Source organism: Schistocerca serialis, chromosome 1, assembly GCF_023864345.2.
Source record: "Schistocerca serialis cubense isolate TAMUIC-IGC-003099 chromosome 1, iqSchSeri2.2, whole genome shotgun sequence".
Taxonomy (NCBI): Eukaryota; Metazoa; Arthropoda; class Insecta; order Orthoptera; family Acrididae; genus Schistocerca; species Schistocerca serialis.
In genome coordinates, this window is record NC_064638.1 from 1,176,337,258 (window position 1) to 1,176,364,004 (window position 26,747).

The 26,747-nt window shown below is 39.3% G+C and overlaps 1 protein-coding gene across 1 annotated transcript in view; it reads left to right on the forward strand.

Annotated features, from left to right (window-relative positions):
* Window positions 1-1,744: 1,744 nt before the first annotated feature.
* The window catches only part of LOC126418650 (protein KRTCAP2 homolog), a 47,007-nt gene continuing 22,004 nt past the window's right edge, over window positions 1,745-26,747 (forward strand). Inside the window, exons 1-4 of the mRNA XM_050085528.1 lie at window positions 1,745-1,900; window positions 2,010-2,164; window positions 23,072-23,135; window positions 23,228-23,294. Coding sequence (XP_049941485.1) covers window positions 1,897-1,900; window positions 2,010-2,164; window positions 23,072-23,135; window positions 23,228-23,294 — 290 coding nt within the window. The 5' untranslated portion in view covers window positions 1,745-1,896. The remainder of the gene's footprint in view (window positions 1,901-2,009; window positions 2,165-23,071; window positions 23,136-23,227; window positions 23,295-26,747) is intronic.

Sequence of the window (26,747 nt, forward strand, 5' to 3'; positions counted from 1 at the left end):
ACTATCGAACTATACAAAAGCGTGACTGCGCAGTCGGATACCTCAAAGCCAGTGATCTCCATACTAATATAATATAGAGATCACTGCTCAAAGCACACTAGCACACTGAAGTCTTTGTTTATTGCACAGATATTCCTGTTCGGCACCCCACTCTCTTTGCCTAATGATACTTAAGGAGCCCTTACATGTTCTGTAATATTGTCAAACTGTCAATATATTGACCATCTGAGGGCACATATTGATGTATTGTCAATATTAGAAATACTGATGAGCAGTACTGATGGACCTCAAAAAATTTTCAGTATTCTCAACACATACAAAACGTGTGAGGTCAAATATTGACAGTTTGACAATTTTCTCCATTGAGATATTGACAGAGCTTCGTGAAACAGCCACATGGAGTTAGTGCGCACCGTTAATTTTTTCAATTTTTCGTTGTGCGTATCATATCTTAGATACAATTTTTTCAAGCTTTTTAACATAAAAGAATTTTAATAGGCCTATGCAAGGTAATTTTCGTATATGCCACTTTAGGATGGTTACTGGAGGGTTCTCTATGACATTGCTTTCTTCATTAATATGGAAATGTAGTTTAGATTACATGTCGAATTCACCAAATATTCAAAAAGTGTAAAAAATGTTATAAGTTAACTGCTTGAACAGGTCTTGCCAGGCAAATACAACTGCTTCACTGATTTCCATAGAATTATAATAACTGTGCTTGCTGATATTACAGAACTAAACTTCGAACATTACAATGACTCTTCTCTCTCCAGACATCTCGAAGTTTCTCCTAATACTCTGTTGACTGCAATTGCCTCTCTCGTTAATGTATTTTTCTTCTCTGTTTTTATCTCAATCAACACCAATAATTTGTACAATGCAGTACTCATCGAAAAATAATTTACAAAATCTTTCATACCCATGATCCTAACTTCAATCAGTAAATTAACATGTGAACAGTCTCTTCTCCTTTCAACCAAGCTCGGACCCATTTCCTCTTTTCGTTGTTTTCTGTTGTTCCCCAGGTATAGCTACTATAATTGCAGTGCACGATTTCTTTTGGGTGTTCGACATCTAAACATTGTAAAATCGTGTTGTCAACTGACAATTTCTGACAATGTTCTTGATACTGTGAGGTCGGTTCACTACACTGAAGGTCTGACAAACTAGTATTGTAAATAAATACTGAACATGTGCAGGCCCCTTTACGCCTCCAAGCAGTGTTGTAGGTGACGAATACCATAGACTTATTAAATTACATTGTATTTGGACATATATAATAAAACTTCTTTTATTAATTTATTTATTTTAAGACTTTTGTTATGTGTGGCGTCATACTATACATAAGAATATTTTGTTACCTAAAATATTATTCTAACATTGTTAATGAATTATTAACTTTGATAAATCCTATATATAATGAGATATCGTAGTACGAGGATGGCAATAAATTGAATTCAATTAAAAAGAGCTTCCATTCGTCCGAACACAGTGCCAGTCTGCTTAAGAAACCCAACCTCACGCAGTTTATTCGTTGTGTGCAACACCGTCTCGTTTATGTATTCTTGCAAGGAAGTTCTTTATGAAGTAAAAATCTGTTCATTTATTTCTTATCCCCAATCGCTGTATGCGCTGTACACATAATTTTTCATAACCTGAAAAGTTAGTGCCACACTGTTTATACATTTCTCTCCTCTAGTCTACCAAAAAGCGTATTTTTCCTTGTAGCATTGTAATTGTCGCCAATATTTAGTGTTGATGGGAGTCCTTGTTAGTGGAACGACCGATGGTGGTCTTAGATCCTATGAACTTTGCTCCCACGTATGTCCACGTCGTGACACCGGTAGGAAGTTGTAAACAAACACAGCGTGAATTATTTTTCGAGAAATAAAAATGGGTAACAGTCCAACTTTTGTCATTCGTAAAAATATCGCTCAAGTGATGTTTTTGTCGAAGAGAATTGTAAATATTGTTGTTATAAAAGATGATAAATTGCTTTGTTGCAGCTGTATCTTCTGGGATGTCTTTTGCCATTGCTTCGTTGTTGACAGTATTGCTCTTCTCCGGCATGCAGATGAATCGTCAATGGCTAGCTTCTTCGCAGGTTCTTACACTCGTAGGAGGCTGGTTTGCATCAATGCTGTTCGAGCTGCTGCTGATAGTATCCTTTGGACATACCACGTCGCTATTTCATAGGAAACTATACATCGAACCCGAAAATAGCAGTAAATTTTAAAAATACACTATGAGAAATTGTGTAGTGTTAATTTCTTTTGATGACTGTGTTCGTTTTATATTGTTATCTATGCAAGCACAACGGATGGTGACGTCACCGAAGCTTTTACTGCTGTTGAGTTTAGTTAGCCTAATCTTTTTCGATCTACGTCCTCTCCCATTATCCAGAGTTTAACGATTTTCCAGAAATTCGAACAATACATTCAGGTTTGCACCTTACACTATCGGTCACAATCCATTGTGCTTCCAGTGTATGAAACGCATTTGTTTGTTCACCACCAGTGTTCACCGGTTACCAGCAAGGACTGGATTATCCGCATCTTGATTACAGTGAACCTTAAGTCAGGTTGTCGTTGTTATAAGTCAATCACCCATAGAGTGTAATGCATGCTCTTTCTACAGTTTGTAGCATTCATGAGTACCATACTGTGTCGCTTGCATTGCTGTTTGATGAATGGTTCATTTATCAGTTCCCTTGTTTAAATATCTTTCTTTCAGATCAGCAAGTGATATTTAATACTGGTATCCGTATAGAACAGTTTCTCATTTATGTTATCGTTGTGGTTGACAGTTTGTAGACTGGTTTGATACATTCCTCCACAGTGCTCAATCTTCATCGCTAGGTAACTGCTCCAACCTGCATCTGTTTGACCTGCTTACTGTATTCCTTCCATGGTCTCCCTTTACAGTTTTTACGCATAACACCTCCGTCTATTACCAATCTCACAAGTTACACCAGAAGTTGGTTATCCCCAATCTGATTCAGTACCCTTTCATTAGTTACCACATTTCAAAATAATTTGTCTTGTGTGAGCAGCTAATTGTCCCTGTCTCATATCCATACAAGCATACACTCGAGATATATAGGTGGTCATTCCATGCCAAAATATGCAATAATTCAAGGATTTGTAAGCCTCATATCAGATTTTCACAAAACCTTACACATTTGCGTATGCTGATAACATAGGAACTTCTGCAAAATCTTCTTAGTCTCGGACAACAACTTTATTTTATATCTAATTTTAAATGTAGTGATATTCTGATAACTGGGCTCTGCAAGAATGTCAACGCAGAATGGTACTTATCTACATGGAAAATGGAATTGAAGTCCCATGCTTCTTGACAGAGTGTAGGGGAACGATGTGGGAAACCCGCGCCGCTGTACTAGGCAATGTCCTAATGGAGATGGATTGCTGTTGCCTTCCTCTGACTGTAATGGGGATGAATGATGATGATGACACAACAACACCCAGTCATTTTGGGGCAGGTGAAAATCCCTGACCTCTCTGGGAATCGAACCCGGGATCCCGTGCTCGGGAAGCGGAGAACTCTACTGCGAGACCACGAGCTGCGGACACTTATCTACATAAATGCCCATAACTCAGGTGTTTATGATTTTGATTTTTTTTTTAGAAGCTAAGTAAGGCGTATAATTAACTGATATCCAGTTATTGAAGCAGTAAAATTACAAAGAAATTTTTTAAAAAAGTTAATGAAAGTCAATTTTCGATTTCAGATAAATTCCGAGGATGTGGAAAAATGTTTATATCACGTGTCTCCAACCTGCTGGGAACATTATTTTGGTCTTAAATAATCCCTGGATTGTAAGCTTTTTAATAATAACAAAATTTTAATGTGTGTTCTGCTAATTGATACACGCATCTGAAATCAAAGTACTTTATGCTGTGCTGGAAGAATGTAATCTTAAGTAAGTTCATCCATGCACTGCCTCATATGCAAAAGTATCAAATTAGCATATTTAAGTATAACTCATTCTAGGCGGGCAAGTTAACTTATAGTGTGAAAATTTATTTCCTTTCATTTTACTGATTCAGTAATTTTTTAAAAGAGCGTAATTTACAAGGTTATTCTGAATGATGGACCCATTTTCAAAAATTCATATGTCTTCAAGTACAAATCCAAAATGAACAAGCTTTATGCCAATGAAAAGAGGAAGTTTCAAAGTTTTTAGCAGGTGGGTTTCAGAAGCGGCTGTTAGAGTTCACACGGCAATAGGGCTGTCATTCCATTTCACTGTCAGTTGTGAGTAAGATGGCAACTGTGAAGTACAAGGTTTCTTGAATTCGCGAAAAGTAAGTAGCAGATTGCAGTGCAGTGAGCATTTTATACCAAATTCGGTATTCAACCACCAATTCACAAAAGCATTAGCTGTTGGCTTAAGCAATTTAAACAGACTGGGAGTGTGTGCAAAGAAAAAAAGCACAGGCAGACCACTTGTGCCAGAGGATAATGTCCGACAGATTCAAGAAAGCCTTGTGCGTAGTTCCAGTAAATCTACCCATAGAGCCAGCCGAGAACTTGGAATATCTCAGCCATCTGTATGGAAAGTTCTGAGATGATGATTGCTGTACAAGCCCCACCAATTATAACTTGTGGAGGCTCTCAACCCGTATGACAAAGAGAAGCATCTCACATTTTGTGGTTATGTGTTAGCAAAAATGGAGGATGACGCATTTCTACAGCGTGTAATTTTTAGCGATGAAGTGATGTTCCACCGTAGTGGAAAAGGCAGCAGATACAGTGTTTGCTTATGGAGTTTGGATAATCCACATTCACCATTACAACACGAAAGAGACTCACCAAAGATCAGTGTGTTCTGTTCTGTGTCCCATACAAACGTTCATGAACCATTTTACTTTGCGGAAAGAACTGTAACAGGAATCATGTATCTGGACATGTTGGAACAATAGCTGTTCCCTCAAGTTGTGGAAGATTCCCAGGACTTCATTTTCCAACAGGATGGAGCTCTGCCTCATTGGCACTATGATGTATGAGGCTTTTTGAATGATTCCCTTTTTCAGCCCTGGATCGGTCACGGGGGACTTGATGACCTGTCCTGGCTATCTAGATCTCCTGGTCTCACACCCAGTTATTATTTCTTGTGGGTTTTTTTGAAGGAAGCTGTTTACATTCCGCCTCTACCAACCACTCCGAATGATCTGCGTAACCAGATCACTGCTACCATTATAACATTTATCATGTTTCTGATTATTAAATAATTATTAAAAACTAATAAATTACATTTATTAAATGGATATCAATCATTATGGAAGAACTAACTTTGAAACTTCCTCTTTTCATTGGTGTAAAGATTGTTCATTTTGGATTTGTACTTGAATAAATAAAAAGTTTTGAAAATGGATCCATCATTTAGAATAACCATGTATATGATTTATGTGTTCAGACAATCATCTCTTCACAATGATAAGAAGTGTTCTTAGACAGCAGTAGTTTGTTTGAAACAATGCAACAATGGCTGAAATTCATTGTTGAGAACAACTGGCATGCAACAATTACTCTATTTGGCCTCAGTTGCTCATTGTCTATCAGTGGTGCGGCCATATTCCACTTGTATAAAGTATTTTTTAAGTGAATTACTGCTCAGTTAATTGCAATAGAAAATGTGAAAATTACTAAAAACGCCATGTCGTTTGACAATCTATACTTTAGTAAAAACTCTGTAAAAAATAGAAGAGCTGAGTGAAGACCAATGAGATTTAATATTTCTGCAATCCAATATAAGCTTTCCACAAGGTCAATAAAGTGCTACTATATGTGGACATCACAGATACTATTGCTTAAAAGTTTTTGAAAATCATCAAAGAACTTGTTGTGTCCCTTTCCAAAAACACAGACCATTAAAAAATCTTTGAGGTCAGTTTCCTTGTCTTTGTCTGAAACATTAAGTGCTAAAAGAATGTATGTAAAATCAGGCCAAAAACAGTGCACAACATGTCACAAGATTTGTGAACAGAATACTGACATCAGTAATAGAAATGAAAATGTTTCAGATGACCTGGAGGTGACATTTCGCAACTCGTGCTAGAAAGTCAAAGTATTGAGGATGCAAATAAAACTACATGATTTGGGTTGCTCACCCTTAAAACTTCGCTCCATTCCAAATCACACTGAGCGAGGTGGGTCAGACTGGACTCGCTTTCAGGAGGGCAACGGTTCAATCCTGTGTCTGGCCACCCTGATTTAGGTTTTCAGTGATTTCCCTAAATTGATTCAGGCAAATGCCAGGACGGTTCATTTGACAGGGCACAGCCGACTTCCTTCTCCATTCTTCCCTAATCTAATGAGACCGATGACTTCGCTGTTTGGTCTCTTCCCCCAAATCAGTCCAATCCAAATCACAGCAAGGGTTCATATGGCAAAAAGAAGCTAGAAAAAGTGAAGCATGTTTTGGAAAGAAAAGTATGCCAAGCATTAAATTGCAGTATTGAAGCTTCAGACCACAGAGAAGAAAAATTTGATCATGAAATTGTTAAGAAAGCCAAAGATTTTGATGCCATGATATTGTTAATGAAGGAAAAAGTGGCTATGTAAGAGCACCTGAAAAAAATCAAATTTTAACTTTAGCTCCACTTTCTTGGTTGAAAGCAAACATAATGGCAGAATTCAATGTTAGTAAGTATGTGGTTCGAACTGAAAACCAAAATGAGCATTTTATCAGTTCCTAACCAAAAAGGGGAAAGTTATTGCTGATGAAGTAGTAAAGATTGACAGTGATTTCTACCAAAATGATGAATATATTTGAATATTACCATGAGAAAAAGACAAAGTTAGCATTGAGAGGAATATGTATATGCAAAAAAGACTCATCCATTGCATATTAAGAAAACTGTACTCTTGTTTTAAATGGGAGATTCCAAACATTAACATTGGTGATTCTAAATTTTGTTCGCTAATACCAAAGTGGTGTATTTTAAGTTGTGCTGCCAGCACTCATTCCATGTGTGTGGGGGGGTATCCACCAAAATTGAAAACTGCTTTTGGATGCGGAACACATTGAAGAAACATACAATGAACTTATAGAATTTCTTGTATGTGACTCTGAAAACTACGACTGCATGCTTAATCACTGTGGTAATAGTCCCAGTGATGACAAACTGCCAAAATTATTAAAACAGAAATTAGTTTACAGAGATGCTGACGAAGAAATTGAGTTCAGCCTGTGAATAAACACAGGTCATCGGGCAGAATTGGTAAAGCAGTGTGCAACTGTTGGTGAATACATACACTTGTTGGCAGCAAAATCACAGGCATGAAACCACACTCATTTATATCTAAATGTCAGTCAAAATAATTAAAATAAAATCTAACCCCAGAAAAAGCAATTCTGTTAATGGACTTTGCTGAAAACAACAGATTCGTAATTCAGAATTAAATTAAGAGTTTTCACTGTACAAGAAGCAGCTATACAATCTGTCCCTGTGTGTTTATGTGGTAAATGAAGAAATTATTTGGTAACAGTGAAGCACTGATGTATAAGTGATGGAACATGATGTAGGATTTGTAAATGCTGTCCAGAAAGAAATGGTTAAGTGACTGGCAGAGCATTACCCACAAGTGAAGAAAGTGCATTATTTCACTGATATATGTGCAGCTCAATACAAGAATAGAAAAAGCTTTAAAAATTTGTGTGAGTACAAAAAAGATTTTTCTATTGATGTTGAGCATTCCTTTTTTGCTACTGGCCATAGTAAATCTGTTTGCAATTGTTTGGGAGGAACTATAAAACATATATTGAGAAGAGCTAGTCTTCAACTATCAAATGGTGCACAAATAACTGCATCTGGTGACTTCGATTTCTGCAAAGCTATTATTGATAAATGATTTTTTCACTTCTTAGAGAAAGTCGATGTAGATTTCCTATGCAAGAACCTTGAAGAGATTTTTGACAACCTGCACAATAACGGGTACCAGGAATTTTCTCCATTATAAACCACTTTCTTGTGATTCTTTAGAGATTAGAAGAGTAACTTCTTCTGAAAAGCCTTTGTTGGTTTTGGTCATTCAATAAAAAGGTCCCACAATGGACATGCATTTGCCCTCAACAAAATTCTTTTGTACGAGCTGTATGTGGTGCCAAGTGGGACTTTGCCTGCATCAGAAATGACTGTGATGAAAAAGGAGATGTTGAACTACTTTTTCTCCACCCACTTGGACCAGTAGTGTCATTCATGTGGCCTGAGAAGGAAGACTCTTGTCTTTTGTGCCTCTGAAAAACATTTTATGTGCTATTGGTGTACCTAAATCAACATGATTAGGTAGAAACAAGAAAGTATGAGAGAAGAAATTGAAAGAAAGAGATTAAGATGGTATGGGCATGTTAAGAGGATGCATGGGCAGAGACTCCCCAAAATTATGGAAGAACTAAAGATGGATGGGAAAAGACCTCGAGGGCACCCAAGAACATGGTGGAAAATGGGAGTGAGAATGTCAGTTGAAAGGAGAGGTGTGACCTGGCAGCAAGTGGAGGAAGAAAAGTGGTGGGAGGACCGAGCCAAATGGAGAGGACTTGTCAGCACCCAGACCCGGCAGTAGCTGGAGTGGGATTCGGATATAGATATAGATAGATAGGCAGAATGTATTACTTTAATGAAAAAGATATGAAGTTAACAGAAAATAGTTTGTCACAGTGGATTAAAGACAGAAATGCTCTTGAGAAATTTCATTGATAGTTTCAGGGATCATCTCTGGTGAACATGTATATTTTAAATTAACATTAGTGTGGCTAGAATAATTATTGTTTAAAGATGCTAATTTGACACCCTAAATAAAGTTAATGAAAATGTTTCAATTAAATTTATAACTCTTGGCTCTGTACTTTCAGGAGGCAGCCAGCCTTACTGTATGTTGTCAGTTACATAATCTGATTTGAATGGTCAGAACAGTGACATGATGTATGTTAAATGAACATCCAATATCTATTAAAACTCAGGGTGCTGCTGCGTTTTTTCTTTTTTTTAGCTAGTATCAGTGTTTCGGTAAAAATAAATCTTGTATCAGCTGTCAGAAAATGTTATACATATTTAAAAATCATTTTTTTGACTGCAACAGCTTAAGTTGATTTCCTATGTTCCCATAAGTCTAGAATAGTTATTAATTTTTCCCAATAAAGATACATCCCTTCTGTGACATCTGGGGAAATACGACAGTGACATGTTGAAAACAAGATACTTTCTATTATTATTATTATTGTTGTTTTTATTTTTGTCTGAAGAAATGTAATCCAAATGACAAACTTCAGTTGCGGCATTTATGTCTGTAGAAAATTTCCATTTTTTTCCCTACAAACTACGTGAAATGTGGAGAAATTTTGCATTGACTATTGTCATGCAGAAACTAACAAGTAGAAGTAGTTTCGTGAAAATCTGAAGCAGTGGGTGTCAGGTATGGATGATCTTACTTAGAATAATAATAAGAATAATAATTATTATTATTTTTTTCGCACAGCACAAAGTATTGTGATTTCAGATTGATTTGTGTGTCCATATGTTGAAAAACTGTCAACAATTTTATTTTATTACAGTGTGTACTGTCTTGCAAATTATTTAAGACCAATTATAAGGTCCCACCAGGTTAGAGAAATGTGATACAAACATTTTTCAGTGTGTCTGTACTTTTTCCGGAAATTGGAAAGTGACACACATTAAATTTTTTTGTAATGTTCTTTGTAACTATACTGCTTAAACAATTTCATGTCTCTTAAACATGTGCTCCTCTTAACTTAAAAAAAAAAAAAAATTCCAAATTAAAAGCTTCATAAACACCTGAGTTAAGAGCATTTATGAAGATATGTACCATTTTGCACTGACATTCTTGCAGAGCACAGTTATCAGAATATCACTACAGTTAAAATTCAATATAAAAAAAAGTTTTAGTCTGAGAGCAAAAAGATTTTGCACAAGTTCTTATGTTATAAATATAAGCAAATGTGCAAAGTTTCACGAAAATGTGAGATGATGGGTGACATGACCTGTGTGATTTGATTTGGAATGATCCTAGCTTCAGATATGCTCTTTGTGCTATAGCAAGTTTGAATTTTATATCCTCTCCATTGCTGCCATTGTCAGTTATATTGCTGCATGAAATGCAAAGCTCACCTACTACATTTAGTGTCTCATTTTTTAAACTAATTTATTCAGTATCGCTTGTTTTGCTTTTGTTCGTGGTCATCTTATAACTTTTTCTCAAGACACTGCCCATTCCATCCAGAGGTTCTACCAAGATTTAGCTGTTTCGTGACAGAATTAAAGTGCCATTGACATACCTCAAAGGTTTTATTTCTTCTCCTTGACTTTTTAATTGTCTCTTCAGATTTCTCCATAGTTTTCTTTTCTGCTTGCTCATTGTACAGATTGGATAATATCAGGAATAGGCTATGACCCCCCCTCCCCCCCGCCCCCCCCCCCCCCTCTCTCTCTCTCTCTCTCATCTACTCTTCCATGTCCTTTGATTCTTCAACTGCCATCTACGTTCTGTACAGGTTGTAAGTAAATAACCTTTTGTTCCCTCTAATTTCTCTGTGCTAACTTCACAATTTCAAAAGAATATTATGGTCAACATTGTCAAAAGCTTTCTATAAATCTACAATGCTATAAAAATATAAGTAGAGAAATCAAAATAGCTGCTATATTTAAACTATTTAGCACTTCACAGTAGGCTTATTTTGCCTGCAGTGTCATTTTATAGCTGCCTGTGAATAACACATATAGTACTTACATCTAACCATTTTTTGAGTTCCACAAAACATCAATTGGTGCTGCCACTGAATTTTAGTGAGTTTTCGCATTTCACTATCGTCGACTCCCTCTGATTTCATCTTGTTTCCCCCTTTTGCATCCATTTCATCCTTCTCGTGATTATTCACACGCATTTAGGTGTATTTTTGTGAATTTTTTCGGATGTAATTCTACATTATTTGCTTAATTTTTCGCATTTTTTCCACTAACGTGCATTCTTGCTCCTTCCCTCTGCATCAATACAAAAAAGTTTCCTTATCCCTAGCCAGAGCCCAACCCCACATGCTGTTCCTGCATTGTTGCTTGGCTCATGAAATCTGCCCTAATGGCCTTACCATCAAATTACGCATCTCCGGCTGCCGCCTCTCCTTCCACAATGACCTCCACCTATTCAGATTCTGCCAATCCTTAGCCCTCACCAACACAGTCCTGCAAAACCATATCAACCAAACCCAGACCTCCTTGCAGTACATTCTCTCCATCTGCAAAATTCACCTGCTGTGCAATCCCAAATTCCTGGAACCCATAACACACATAGAAACTCTTGCCCTGCAGGAACTAGAGCAACATGCATAATGCCACCTCAGAAAACTCTCCATCCTGCTCACTTCCTACTCCTGCCTTGGAGTACCACTGCCCAACACCCTACAACAACCTCCAAACCTCCTCCACATCCTCTCATAGATGACAAACCCTGTCTCAGAGACCTACTACATTTACCCCACCCTCCAAAACTCACTCCCACCACCAAACAGAATCCAGAATGTAAACAGACCCAAAACACAGTCATGAACCTTTCCTCCAGAAGCCTTAGCCCCAAGGAAGATCAGTCCTTTCCAGAGGCCTCATCTTTTGCCCCCACTCTCAAATTCAATCATGCAGGACTTGTTAAAGACCTTCTCTCAGTCTCTACAGTGGAAACACTTTTTCGCCACCAACCCTAGCAATCAAACTCAACCATAGAGCAATGTTGAATGCTGCCTAACTCAGTTCAGTCCTCCATCCAACCATGATCCATCCCCTCTGCCCCCAAATCACCCCCTGTTAACTTTCCAGAATTTCTTTATCTCAAAATCTTGCCTCAACATCATTCCCTAAATCCTGCAATATGCAAACTAATCTCACATCCGCATCCAAAAACTGATCCTGACCTTATTATCCTACTTGCGGATAAAGGCTCAAACACAGTTGTTTCGAATTGCAAGGATTACCTAGCAGAAGGACTTCTCCAGCTGTCATATACATCCACCTACAAACCTTGCGACAGTGACCCCATTCCAGACATCCAGCAGGCTCTCCAGTCACTCCTCAAATCCGTAGGCCCATTCTAGAACCTCTCCCCGGAGTCCATCTCTCTGCTCACCCCTACCACTCCCCACACTCCTAACTTCTACATCCTTCCTGACACCCCATTGTGGCCAGTAATGTGTGCCCACTGAGAGAATCTCTGCTCTCGTAGACCAACACCTTCAACCTATCAACCAGAACCTACCCTCCTGTATAAAAGATACCAACCATTTCCTCCACCAACTCTCCACAGTTCCTGTCCTTTTACCTCACAGTGCCCTGCTTGTTACTATTGATGCCCTCTTCCTTTACACTAACATCCCTAATGCCCTTGGCCTTACCACTGTTAAACACTACCTTTCCCAATGCCTGGCGGATTCCAAACCAACAACCTCCTTCCTAGTCGCCATGACCAACTATGTCCTCACCCACAATTACTTCTCCTTTGAAGGCATTACCTACAAACAAATCCGGGGTATGACTATAGGCACCCGCATGACACCATTCTATACCAACATATTCTTGGACCATCTAGGGGTATCCTTCCTACACACCCAGAATCCTAAACCCCTCACCTGGTGGTGATATCTTTGCAATCTGGATTGAGGGTGAGGACACCCTATCCACATTCCTCCAGAACCTCAAAACCTTTTCTCCTGTTTGCTTCACCTGGTCCTACTCAACCCAACAAGGCACCCTCTATCCATATCAAACCTACTAACCACCAGCAATACCTCTGCTTCAACAGCTGCCACCCATTCCATACCAAGAAGACCCTTTCATAGGCCTAGCCACCCGTGGTCGTCGCATCTGCAGTGATGAGTAGTCCCCCTCAAAATATACCGAAGGTCTCACCGCGGCCTTCACAGTCCGTAATTATCCTACAAACTGTGTACAAAAACAAATTTTCCCATGCCTTATCTTTCCAGTCTCCCACCAACTCCCAAAGTCCCACTTCTGGCCACAGAGGAGCATTCCCCTAATATCTCAGTACCACCCAGGACTGGAGCAACTGAATTACATTCTCTGCCAGGGTTTCGATTACCTCTCGTCGTGTCCTGACATGAGAAATATCCTGCCCACTATTCTTCCCACCCCTCCCACAGTGGTATTCCTCCGTTCACCGAACCTACATATATACTCATCCATCCCTACACAACCCCTGCTGCCAACCCCTTACCTCATCGCTCATACCACATAATAGACCTTGATGCAAGACATATCTCGTACATCCTCCCACCACCACCTACTCCAGTCCGGTCACAAACATCACCTATCACATCACAGACAAGGCTACCTGTGAAACCAGTCACATTATCTACAAGCTAAGCTGCAACTATTGTGCTACATTCTATGTGAGCATGACAACCACCAAGCTGTCTGTCCGTATGAATGGCCACTGACAAACTGTGGCCAAGAAACAAGTGGACCACTCTGTTGCTGAGCATGCTGACAAACATGACATCCTTCATTTCAGTGACTGCTTCCCAGCATGTGCCATATGGATCCTTCTCACCAACACCAGCGTTTCTGAAATGCACACGTGGGAACTTTCCCTGCAATATATCCTGTGTTTCTGTAACCCTGCTGGCCTCAACCTTCGTCAGTCATTGTCCTCTTTCATTCAGCCCCTTCTCTGTCCCCATTCCAGCACCACACAACCCTGATTCTATCATCACACCCAGTCTTTTTACTTCTCTCCTTTTCCACTATGCCCTCCCTCCTGCCCTGCCCACCTCTGCCCTGCCCTCCATCTAACCTCCCAACTGCACATAGCTGCCTATCCTCTCTCCACCTCGTCCCTCCATGCCCCCCAGCAGCATGTCATTGTCTACCCTACTTCACTCCCCCTCTCCACTCCGGTACCAATTGCCTTTGTAGTCTGGGCTCTTCAACCCCCACAAACCAACCAACCTCTCCACCCCAGCCTCCTCCTTACCCCCACCCAGTCCCCACTGCCGTCATGTACTGGTGCTGCTGCTCGTAGTGTGGCTTCAGTTGCCGTAAACTGCAGTCGTGTGTGTTTGTGTGTGTGTGCGTGCGCGCGCGCATGCGTGCGTGCACGTGCGTGCGTGCATTTTTAACAAAGGCTTTACTGGCCAAAAGCTTTATTTGTGACGGTCTTTTTGTTGTGCCTATCTGCGACTTAGCACCTCCGCCATATGGTGAGTGGCAACTTTCCTTTTCATAATACTGTAACATTCAATCCTGGATTTTCCATTATTAAAAATTACATAAATCTACATTGAAATTGTGATGCATACCACAAACAAATTCTGCTTCTTTAAATTTATTTTCATCCCATCTTCTTAATTTCCTATTTTACCACAATTTCTTCAGTTTTAATCTGCAGTTGATAACCAATAAAATATGATTGGAGCCCACATTTATGCTGGAAATATTTTGCCATTTAAAATCTACTTTTGAAAACTTTGTCTTACCATTATGTGATCCATTTTACCTTCCTGCCTCTCCAGGTCTCTTCCATGTATACAGCCTTCTTTCTAGATCTGTAAGCAAATATTAGTGGTAATGAAATTATAGTCTGTGCAAAATTCTCTCTAAAATTTATTCCCCCACTGTTCAAGTTCTCCTATTATTTTTCGTCCTCTTCCTTTTCCAGCTGTCAAATTCCAGTTCACAACCAAATATCTTTTGTTTCAACAGAACTTCTTTCAACGTTTTCATCACTTGCAGTATTGTTTGTCATTCAAGCTTATACTACTGTGGTGAATGCTGGCTTGCTGTCTTGGCTACAATGGTGTTTTCACTGTACTAGTCATAGAAGCTTACCCGATTCCTGTTTTCTTTTTGCTTATTAGACCTACTCATATATTACCTCTGTTTGATGTATTTATGATCAGGTACTCACCTGACTAGAATTCTTGTTCTTCCTGCCACTGCACTTCATTAATTCCAAAAAATTTAACTTCCAAGTATCCACTTTTTTTAGGTTCTCTAACCTATCTACACGATAAAGGGATACAACATTCCATGCTCCTTCTCATAGAATGCCAGTCTTGTTTTTGCTTATGATGGTATCATCCTGAGTAGTCCCTGCACAGAGATCCAAATGGTATTTTTATCTCTTAATATTTTATCCAAAAGGTTGCCATAATCATTTACTAGAATGGAGTAGGATGTCCCATCATAGCCACATGAAGAGGGGTGTCTGTGGAAAGGCCAGATGAACATTCTGTTCCTGAAGAGAGACAGTAGCCTTTTCAGTAGTTGCAGAGGCAACAGTTGGGATGATGATCTGTAACATTAGACATTAGCCAACATTGCCTTACTTCTTAGCCTAGAGTACACAAAACAGATCAGTACTGTGGCCATTGGATGTCCAATTAGTTTGCCCTGCCGCTTGCACACACACACACACACACACACACACACACACACACACAAATAAGCTCTCTCTCTCTCTCACTCACTCACTCACTCACTCACTCACTTACTGTCACACACTTACTCTCAGCCAGCAACTTTGAGGCAACACAATTGTCAGACCCTTTCTTCATGACCACTCTTGTGTAATTTTATAAATAATGATTAGTAGATATTGTCAACTTCAACAAAAATGATTTTATGAATGAGTTTTCTTATCTTGTGCTATATATCACAAATGGTATGTGAAGTAATAAGACTATGTAAAAGACTTTTGTTGAAACATGAATTATTTAATACAGATATCAAACATTGATAAGATGGGGTAACTCCCAATAACCTAAAATTATGTGAAATAAGTGTGTTCTAAGCCCAATACATACACGAAGATAATACAAGAGTGCTGCATTGAAGTGTGTTAGGACCTTTAATGACATCCCAAGTGTACAGGGCAGTTTTGTTAAATGAGAAAAAAACTACAGGAAATGATCCTGATAGGACAAGGAATAAAAAATATCATGTGTACAATCGACCTATGGTTGGAAATACATGTCATTCTACAGGGTATTTATTAATTCATCATATTAAATACAGAACGATGCAGTGCACAACATGCTGTGATGACACTACTGTTATACAATGTGGTCATGACCTACACTGGCCTTTAAGGATGCGCAAACTCATATTTTAATAGACACTATTTTTATCTTGTTTTTGACCAGTACTCCATCCCATAAGAAAATGACTCAATTTTTATAAACACCCTATAGATTTTTGAAGGAAGATGAGTTCTGAGAGCATCTTAAGTTGTGGCTCTTCAAGCTTCCCTTTTTTAGTGAAATACAACATTTGAAGACAGTGTTCCAACAAAACTGTTGTTCTGAGAGACAGTCTTGCATTCAGCTCAAGTAAAGTTCAGTCCGTGGAGCTGAATGAAGATTTGAAGACACCCACCACTAAGGACTTTTTGCTGTATTTTGGTGCCACGTCATCAAGAATCGGAAGAGTCCTTGGAAGATATGGCATTAAGTGTGTTTTTCAACCATCTGCAAAACTGAGAAACCTGTTGGGTTTGGTTAAGGATGATCTTGGCCTAAGGAAATGTGGCGCGTACAAGATTCCTTGTCAGTGTGGGGCAGCATATATAGGCCAGACATGTCGCATAGTACAAGAACGCTGTGATGAACATCAGCGTCATAAAAGCCTTCGCCAACCGGAAAAGTTGGCGATTACACAACACTGTCTGAATACAGGACATCACATGATTTATGAAAAGACTGAAGTTTTATCGCCGGCATCATCTTTGTGGGATTGCATCATTAAGGAAGCATTTACACATCTGTACAGTTGATAATCTTATCAACAGGGATGCGAGGTTTCAACTGAGCACAGCCTGGAACCCTGCATTGCCTGCTAGTAAATCACAACATGGAAATCAAGATTTTTTGATCACAGACCTGTCATAACATTGATCTAGTATGGTATTTAGTGAGTAACGTCTGGCCACACTGATAGTAAACACGGCGCATGCGAAGGAGAGCCGCTCTGAGATTTTTGGCAGAGAGCGTCTCGAGTATGGCACCATCTATCTGCAACTAAATGTGCGTGTGTGATTTCCGCACCTGCGCGTTCTAGCTGCACTTGTTCTAGAAACGGGGCGTCGACATGCGGGTATCGTTGTACCTAGCCACCAGCAAGATTGAACCAACTGAAGATGTCGGACAGTTGCTTCGTGGAAATATTGTGGAATTTGCACACCATGTTATACGTTTTTCGTAATTCAGATAAATTTTTACATGTGTGGCTGGGTATTTTTGTGCTAGTGAGGTATCTTTGAATGTTTCTGCAATGGCGCATAGCTGAACCTTGAGACTAACCTGAATCTGCTGTGGGTGACTATTGTAGAAAAAAATACACTGATGACCCAGCTGTTATGAACAACAGCTTAATAGTGTGTTAGTCATCCTTTGGAATGCAATACCAGCAGCAGTTCTGCATGGTATGGATTTTACAAATCCTTGGTAGGTTTCTGGAGGTATGTGGCACCAGGTGTATATGAACAGGTCTAGCAATTCCAATACAACACAAGCTGGTGGTTTGTGATCGCAGATATGGTGCCCAATAGTTTCCCGTATGTGTTCTATTGGGTTCAGATTATCCAAATTTGGTGGCCAAGACATAAATGTGACTTCACCATCTTGCTCCTTGAACCACTGAAACATGATTCTCGCTTTGTTTCATAGACAGTTATCCTGATGGAAGATGCCATCACCTTATGGGAAGACATGAAACATGCAGGTGGTCCGCAATAATGCCCATGTAGTCCACAGCCGTCACGGTGCCGTGGAATCTAAGGTGAATGTTCCCATAGCAAAATACAGCTCACAGAAGCATGTATCTATGGTGTAGTGCGTGTTTCAACTAGCCATTCACCTGGGTGATGACATATCTTGACCTGACCCTCGATCTGGTGTAGCAAGAAACATGATTCATCCGACCATTTGACCTATTTTCATTGGTCCACAGTGCAGTATCAGTGATCTCATGCTCATAGCAGTCGTAACTGACAATGTTGTTTTGGTCAGCATTAAAGCGTATAGGGGTTGTCAAATGCAGAGCTCCATGTTCAATTATTTGCACTGAATATATCGTATTTCCTCGAATCTAAGCCGCACTTTTTTTCCGGTTTTTGTAATCCAAAAAACCGCCTGCGGCTTAGAATCGAGTGCAAAGTAAGCGGAAGTTCTGAAAAATGTTGGTGGGTGCCGCCACAACTAACTTCTGCCGTCGAATATATGTGGTGCTACACAGGCTTGCTTTGCAGGCACAAAGATAAATACTGGCGCCAAAACCTCTGCGTCACTAAATAAATTTTAAAAAAAAGGTGGAAGACGAGCTTTTTTCTCCGCCCCGAGTTTCGACCACTGCATTTTCATACATTATCCAACGAAGTAAATACAAATTCCGTATTGTTCATGTTCGGATGTAGCAGCATATCAATGTACTACGAAAATCCGACTGGCAAGACTGTTTGGGGTTTTTGTCATTATGGCCAACTCTACATTCTGAATTTTTGCCTACCTGTGAGAAGAGATGGTTGCTAATAGGAACTTTTATGAATTGTGAATCACATGCAGTATTCTCTTCACTGTAAGAATAATACGAATATAAACATTTTGCCATGTATTATTTCGTGTTTGCTGCTACCTCATTTAAATCCTGTCTGCCTAATAAACTACGAATCTAGAGTGAGACAACAGCGAACGCGGAAGAATATACATATCATGTCATGTTTATATTCGTATTATTCTTATGCCTAATAGTGATACAGTCAGAAATGAAGCACGGCAATTGACTAGATTTTTAAATCTAAGATGACTAATTTCTGTGCGGAAAGTAATGTGCTAAAGAGGCGTCTGCAAAGATTTTCAAACGGAGGAAAATTTTTGCTAAACTCTCGTTCAAAACATCTTCTATCATACGCAGTCTGTTATTTGGTTCTTGTTGATCATTATCAAAGAAAGCACCAGTGTAAGTAACAACAAATAACAGTCTCTTTGCCATTGTTTCGCTAATGAGACAATTCCCTCCTCTCTCTCTCTCTCTCTCTCTCTCTCTCTCTCTCTCTCTCTCTCTCTCGCTCTCTCTCTCTTTTCCATTGTAAGAGGCGGTAGCGCGCACAAAAGCAAGCCGTGCCGCGAGCGGCGACAGGCCGTAAACACTCATTATCAGAATGCGACAAACAATGCATGACACTGTACAGTAATGCATTTTCAGCTTAGAGTGACGTTAACACCTATAACGAAGAGAACGGCACTTATGAGATCAAAGAAAAATAAGCAATCAATTCAAACCAGACGAAGCACGTGAAAAAGGAAGGGTACCCGAATAAATACGGACGGAGCGTCTGACGCATAGCAATGGCTACCTGGTAAAGCTTAACTGCTAAGCTTACGACTCGAACCAGACTACTGTAGCTGTATCGTCATTTATTCGACCTAAATTGTGTCTCATATTAAAATGGACCAACTCTGTTTCGATTTGGAGGTGCGGCCTAAAACTTTTCTCTTCCCTTGAATTTCGAGTCTCAAATTTCAGGCACGGTTTAGATTCGAGTAAATACGGTATGTGCGTGGACCATCATGGTACTCTGTCATCTCATATAACACAGATTGCTGCCTATCCTGCATTACAGAATGAGCAAACTCTGCCCATGACATTCCGAGATGAGCCTTGGGTGTCCACCACCTTGTCTTCTGATGGTTTTACCATCCTTCAACCTCTTTTCATAAATGCTCATGACAGTAGCACATTAACAGCCAACATGCTTCACCGTTTCAGAGATGCTCATTGCTGGGCGTTGGACTATAACAATCTGCCCTTTGTCAAAGTCACGTCAATGTATTTCTCCATATCACCACTACATTAATTCCATATTCATCACTTCTTCATGTCACAAGCACATAACAGCTCCAGACAGCACCCCATCTCATGGTGGGCAGTGGTCATGACGTTTTGGTTCATTGATATAGGTTCATAATCTGCTTTTATTTCAACCTCACCTGACATTAGATTTTTCCAGAACAAAATCAGTCTCAGTTAGGAAATTATTTAATGTCAATCATGCGTTTCACCCTTTTGGGCATTATCAGATTGTCTACAAGAACAAGAAACCAATCAGTTAGAAACAAATGGAGGATAAGGGTGAGTGAACTAAAGTAATAAAAACTTTAAAGTAACTGGATATGTGACCCATCAGTCATAAAACCACATATGGTGTAAAATAGACACCAAAATAACTGGATATATAAGCCATCTGTCATGAAACATCTAAACCATGCAGTGGACCTAGTGGAAGGAGAGAAACAGCCAGAATAACACCAAGAAAGTAGAAATATGTGGTGGAAAAATTTTCCATGGTTATCATGTGTTAACTTGAACACACCAGATGGCTCTGCCATTGCTGTACAAAATAGGGTCACGCTTACAGAACTGCAGTATGAGCCACACATGGCATAATGTCTGTATTGGCGCGCGCGCGCACACACACACACACACACACACACACACACACACACATTACTATGAAAAATTGAGAAAAGGTGTTGCGTATAGTGCAGTAACACACACACACACACACACACACACACACACACACACATTACTATGAAAAATTGGGAAAAGGTGTTGCGTATAGTGCAGTAAGAAGTACCCAGGTGGCACGCATGTCCGGCTTAAGGAACATTTTTAAAAAACGAATATGCGTAAACCTAGTAAATAAACTACATATAAACAAACCAATGCAGACACATAAATCCCAAAAATAAAATAAAAGTACCCCCCATATAAAGCACAAAGAATAGGTAAAATGATTACATAAAAAACAACGAATCAAAATATGTCTCTAAAACTCCGTCACATAGAGTAAAACAGCTAACAGTTGGAGTACATTCATAGCATATGTCTTCTGAATCGATAAAGCTTCAATATACCATGACTGGGGGGCAGTCTTAAGCTTCGCAAAAAGATACGAAAATATTCTTGGTCATTAAAATAAAGAAATGTAAGTTATAAAATGTAAAGAGGTAAAGTCATTTACAATAAAAAACATCTACAATACAAAAGTCATTAAAAAGCTCCCTTTAAAATATGGTTCCCCCAACTTCCCACACAAAAATCGACAAATTGAGTGTGATGCTGTCGACACATAATAATCAATGCAGCAACTTTTGGAACACTGGTAACATTGTATCATAATACACTTGATTACTGTTAGTCAGTTGATCATTCATCAAGTTGCCTTTGTTACCATCAAGTTATTTAACAATTTCAAGCTCCTCTAGTAGACTCAACTACTTCTCCTTCTGAGCAATGTGCATTACCCTCAGGTTTTCTAGTGTGGGGGTGGTGCCCACTGGACTTCAGACACTCAGAAAATGCGGAATTTTGCTTAAGCTGACCTTTCTTAGTTAACAAGTGTTCTTTGAACCAGGTCTTGAACCTGCTGCCAGTCTGGCCACCTATTTATGACTTTTTGCAATTGCTGCACACCTATTTATATACGCCTGACCCTGCATACCTATCTCTCTGGGGGCATTCATTGTGAATATAATTATACTGAAGCTTATTACCAGTAGTGTAAACAACTTGCAAATCTTGTTTTTGAAGTGCTTGGCTAAATCATAATAGAAGTTGCCCATGAACGGGATCTTCACAAATTTGTACCTCGAAAACAGTGAGATGGCTGGTGTACTCAAGGTAACATACGATAACTGTGGAAAATTTTTCCGCCACATATTTCTACTTTCTCAGTGTTTTTCTGGCTGTTTCTCTCTTTCCACCAGGTCTACTGTGTGGTTTAGATGTTTCATGATGGATAGATTATATATACAGTTACCTTGGTGTATATTTTACATTATATGTGGTTTTATAACTGATGGGTCATGTATCCAGCTACTTTTACATAAGTTTTTATTACTTTTAGTTCACATTGTCCTCATAGCCATGTAAGATAGGACCATGCCCTTTTCCTCCATTTGTATCTAATTGATTGGTTTCTTATTTTTGATTTTTGATTGGTTTCTTATTTTTGTAGACAATTTGATGATGTGAAAGGGTGAAACGCTGACGTTAAAAATTTCGCAACCTGGACTGTTTTTGTTCTGAAACGCTTTTAAATCAGTTGCTGTAACAGCCTGCCATGATGGAATGGGAAAATTTTTTATATGAGATTTTTATTTATTGCAGCAAAACACAGTATTGCTACATCAACAAAGGTTAGTTGTAAAAGCATATCTTCAGTCTTTGGTAATTTCAAATAAATTTTTACATACATTATACAGCAGGGGTACTTCTGTATTATAAAGATATCTTTGAATGACTCTGCAACTGCGACTGTCTGGGAACTACAGCCCACCATCACTTATCAAAAACCTTGGGTTCCATCCAACTCTTGGTACTTAGTTATATGAATACCATTGTTTTATTAGAGGAAGGTAAATTTTAGGTCTTTAGTAGGAGTGCTTTGGCAGTTAACTACTGAAATTCATTGTCTTTCACTGGAATTGTTTGTTATTTGATTTCATACCTTCAGCACAACTACTGTGCTACCACAGATTTGTTATAAATTCAAAACAGTCTCTACCGGATATATTACCTACAAGTTAACTAATTTATTTCGATCAGAATGTGTCTAGCTATTTAATTTAGACATGCTGATAATTTCAGTGGTCACCATTGTGATCTTGTTTAATGTAATACACATTAAATTGTTATAGTATTATCTGGGTGTGTCATGAGATGGCATGGTTGCGAGACACTGCTTTCCTTTCAGAGACCAGCAGGTCCAAATTACCTTACAGACATTTTGATGTAGTGTTTCAATTGTTTCCCTGAGATATATATTGCATGAATGCTCTACCTTCCATTACAGCCAAGCCATATGCTCCCTGTTATGCTTACTTGGCCTAATAGCCCATCTCTAATGACTTGCGTAGAATTGGATGTTAAAAATAATTGTTTCTTCCTTGTCAGAGAATGGCATTTTTCATGAAGTAATTTTCCGCATCTTCACATATGAATTTGTTTTCCTATTATATTGTCAGGCAGTTGGAAATCTGGAGTCTGCTCTGTTCGGTAAAGGGTTCCAAACAACCCTTTTTCCTGAAGGTAATGTAAATGACACCTGTAGTTTTGATTGCTTAATTTCTTCCGGTATTAATGAATTGAAGATAATGAGCATGTGTTTAATTTTGTTTCAGTTGTACTTTGTCTTGCTATTGCCATGGTTTCTGCTGGTATGATACACAGAGTCTGCACAACAACATGGTAAGTGATTGTGTTTCAGAAACTGATAATTATACCATTTGGTCAATTGGAATACGCGTCCTTAACTTTCACAGGCAATGCGCTATCAATTTTGCTATTGGCACATGCCTTGTGTACTGACCCAGAGCTTTAATAAGTCACATGTTTCCCTCCGTTGTGGTTGTGGTCTTCAGCCTGAAGACTGGTTTGATGCAGCTCTCTGCACTACCGTGTCTTGTGTATGTCGTTTCATATCTTCGTACCACTGAACCTTACATCCCTTTGAATCTGCTTATGGTGTTGAAGCCCTGTCTCCCTGTACAATGTTTATCCCTTTCCCTACACCTCACTTCTCTTCATTAAGAAGTTCCTTGATGCTTCAGAATGTGTCTCATAAACCAATCCCATCTTTAGTTAAGTTGTGCCAATTCTATTCTCATTTTGCCTGTACTGTTTATCGTACATATTTCACTTCTGTATAAGGCCACTCACCTGACAAATGCAGGTACCCAAAAGTCTTTTAACATTTAAAAATGCATTAATTCACGGAATAATATAGGTGGAGGGGTAAAAATTGACACATGTGCTTGAAACAGTATGGGATTTTTTGAAACCAAAAACTAGTGCAAAAACTGGCCAACAGATGGAGCTGGACAGCAACATGTTGCTGATACCACATGAGAATCATGTATAAAATGAGTTGTAGTGAGAGAGGGAGTCAGATGGGCCAGTAATCATGGCATAACTTTACCTGAAAGGGCACTGTTAGTGAATGGAGAACTGTCTGTTGCTGCTTTATGATCCAATCACCATAAGAAGGGTATTCGAATGAATAAGGATCCTGTGACAAGTGTCACTGTGTGGAAAATGAGCACAAAGTTCAAAGCGCCATAGTCTGCAAACAGAAGAAAGTGCTACCGCTTTTCGGACAGTTCATCTCCACATGGTGAGGTCAGCACTTGTGAAGCGGTACGTCACACTGGCATTTCATGCACGACTTTTTGGAGAGCACTAAGACATACCCTACAGTTCTGTGTGGCCAAAATCGAGCACTGTAATGAACTGTTAGCCACCAATTTTGTGATGCGGAGAGCATTTGCAGTGCACACACTTAAGGAAATGAGGGAAGGTGTTGATTGGTTGTCTGGCGTATTGTGGTGAAGCCTATTCCACATACTCTCGGAATATTGGCTACCGAAAATCCTAAATTTGTTGTGTAAACTCTAGCCCATGAGGAGAAGTCACTGTGTGGTGTGGATTTACCACTTCAGTCATGATGGGACCCTTTTCTTCAAGGAAATGTGGGATGCAGCATTTCAAACAGTTGTCAGCATATGACAGGTGTTAGGTTCACCAATATGTTAAAGAATCTCATCATCCCTAGTGTGGCTGATAAACACCTGCTGGAAGGCGTTCCAGCCCATATTGCTACATATATGAAAGTCCACTTGCACACATTGTTTGCTGAGAAATGCATTCTGATATGTAATTTCCATCATGCTTGGTTCCCCAGGTCCTCAGACCTCAAACTGTGTGACTGTTGGTTTTGGATTACCTGAAGCCACAAGTCTACTGCAATTATCCAACCTCATTAGAGATGTTACAAGACAACATCTGATAGCTATTTCTAACCATCCATATCGATAAGCTGTACAGTGCTACTCGCAATATTGTCAGTCGACTTAGTATTGTTGACGAATGATGGCTGACATGTTGAGCATTTGTTATAAAGAACATTGTCTTTGCTAAAGATCAGTTGTTATGCTAATACTGCTTTTGTGTTGTATGAAGTGCCATCTGTTGGTCTCCCCCCCCCCCCCCCCCCTTCTTTAAAACCCCATGACATTTCAAGCATGTGTGTCAGTTTTTACCTCTCAACGTACATTATTCCATGAAATAATTGAATTTTCAGATGTTAACAGGCTTTTGAGTCACTCTGTACTTCCAGAAAGATGTCTTAACACTTAAATTTGTATCAGATGTTAAAAAAGTTCTCTTTCCGAACAGCTGTTCTATCTGCTTCTTGCTTTACACAGTGCAGTCACATTAATGTAACCACCATCTGTGTTCAGTGTGAACATGCAATAACTTTTCACAGACAGTGGGTGGCTGTACTAGCAGTGGACGGTATATAAACTGTGTCAGGGGATGTAGAAAACAGTGCAGGCATTGTTGTAATGTGGAAACAGATGTCCTAAACCGCATGATCATTGGCTTTTGAGACAAAGGTGGAAGCATTTTTGAAACGGTTAAGTTTGTAAAATGTCCACATGCTGCTGTGGTTAAAGTATAGCATGCTTAGCAAAATGGCACTATCCAAAACCAGTGCCAAGGCAACTATGCCGCACCATGGGCCATAGATAATGGCTGTGAACAACAGTTGAGAAGATGTGTACGAGTGAATAGATGTGCAACTTGAACAACTGATTGTTCAAATGAAACAAGGTGTTATCAACAGTATGTTCTCAGTGACCATTTAGCAAACATTGCTGCATACAGGCCTCAGCAGCAGGCACCTGGTTCATGCACACATGCTGACAATTATTCATCGGCTACAGAGGCAGTTTAATTTGCATGCCAATACTGAAACTGGCTGTCTGTTAACTGGTGACAGGTGGCCTTTTCAGAGTAATCACCTTTTATGCTCCATCAGACAGAAAGCAAATACCCTGCAACAATTGTCGAAAGGGTCCAGGCCGGAGGTGGGAGTGTCATGTACGCACGTATGCTTGGGGATCATGTCCACCCCTACATGCAGTTTGTTTCCCTCGGCATGGTGACATCTACCAGCAGCTCACTTCACACAGCTTGCAGTGTATGTGCATGGCTCAAAGAGCACCAGGATGAGTTTGCCCTACTCCCCTGGCCACTGAACTTCCTTGATTTAAACCCAATCAGGGATCTGTGGGACCACTTCGATCAGGCTGTGTGCACCACATATCCTCAACAGTGGAACCCAGCACAGCAAGCCATGGCATTGGAGTCAGCGTAGCTCCACATCCCTGTAGAGACAGAATTACATTGTCATTAGTAAACCTCAAAAGTTTTTATTTATTCCCACTAAAGTTTTATTCCCTTTCCAGATTCCTTCTTGGTCTCCATTACTGTTTGCTCAATGTACAGATTGTTTAACATTTCTTCTGCACCACTGCTTCCCTTTCAGTTACTTCAACTTTAATAACAGCAGTGTTGTTTCTGTACAAATCATAATGTCCGTTTGCTTTCTATATTTTATCACTGGTACCTTCAGAATTTCGAAGAGTGTATTCTAGTCGAAGCTTTCTCTAAATCTACAAATTCTATAAATATAAATTAGCCTTTTTTCAGTCTATCTTTTAAGATGAAAAATTTAAATGATAATATGGCATTATTGGCCAGAGTTGTTCTGCTGCCTAGTGCTAATGCCTCTATTTTTTACCACTTTGGCAACTTGCACATCAGTAAAGTTGAGAGGCAATGAATAGGACAACAGAA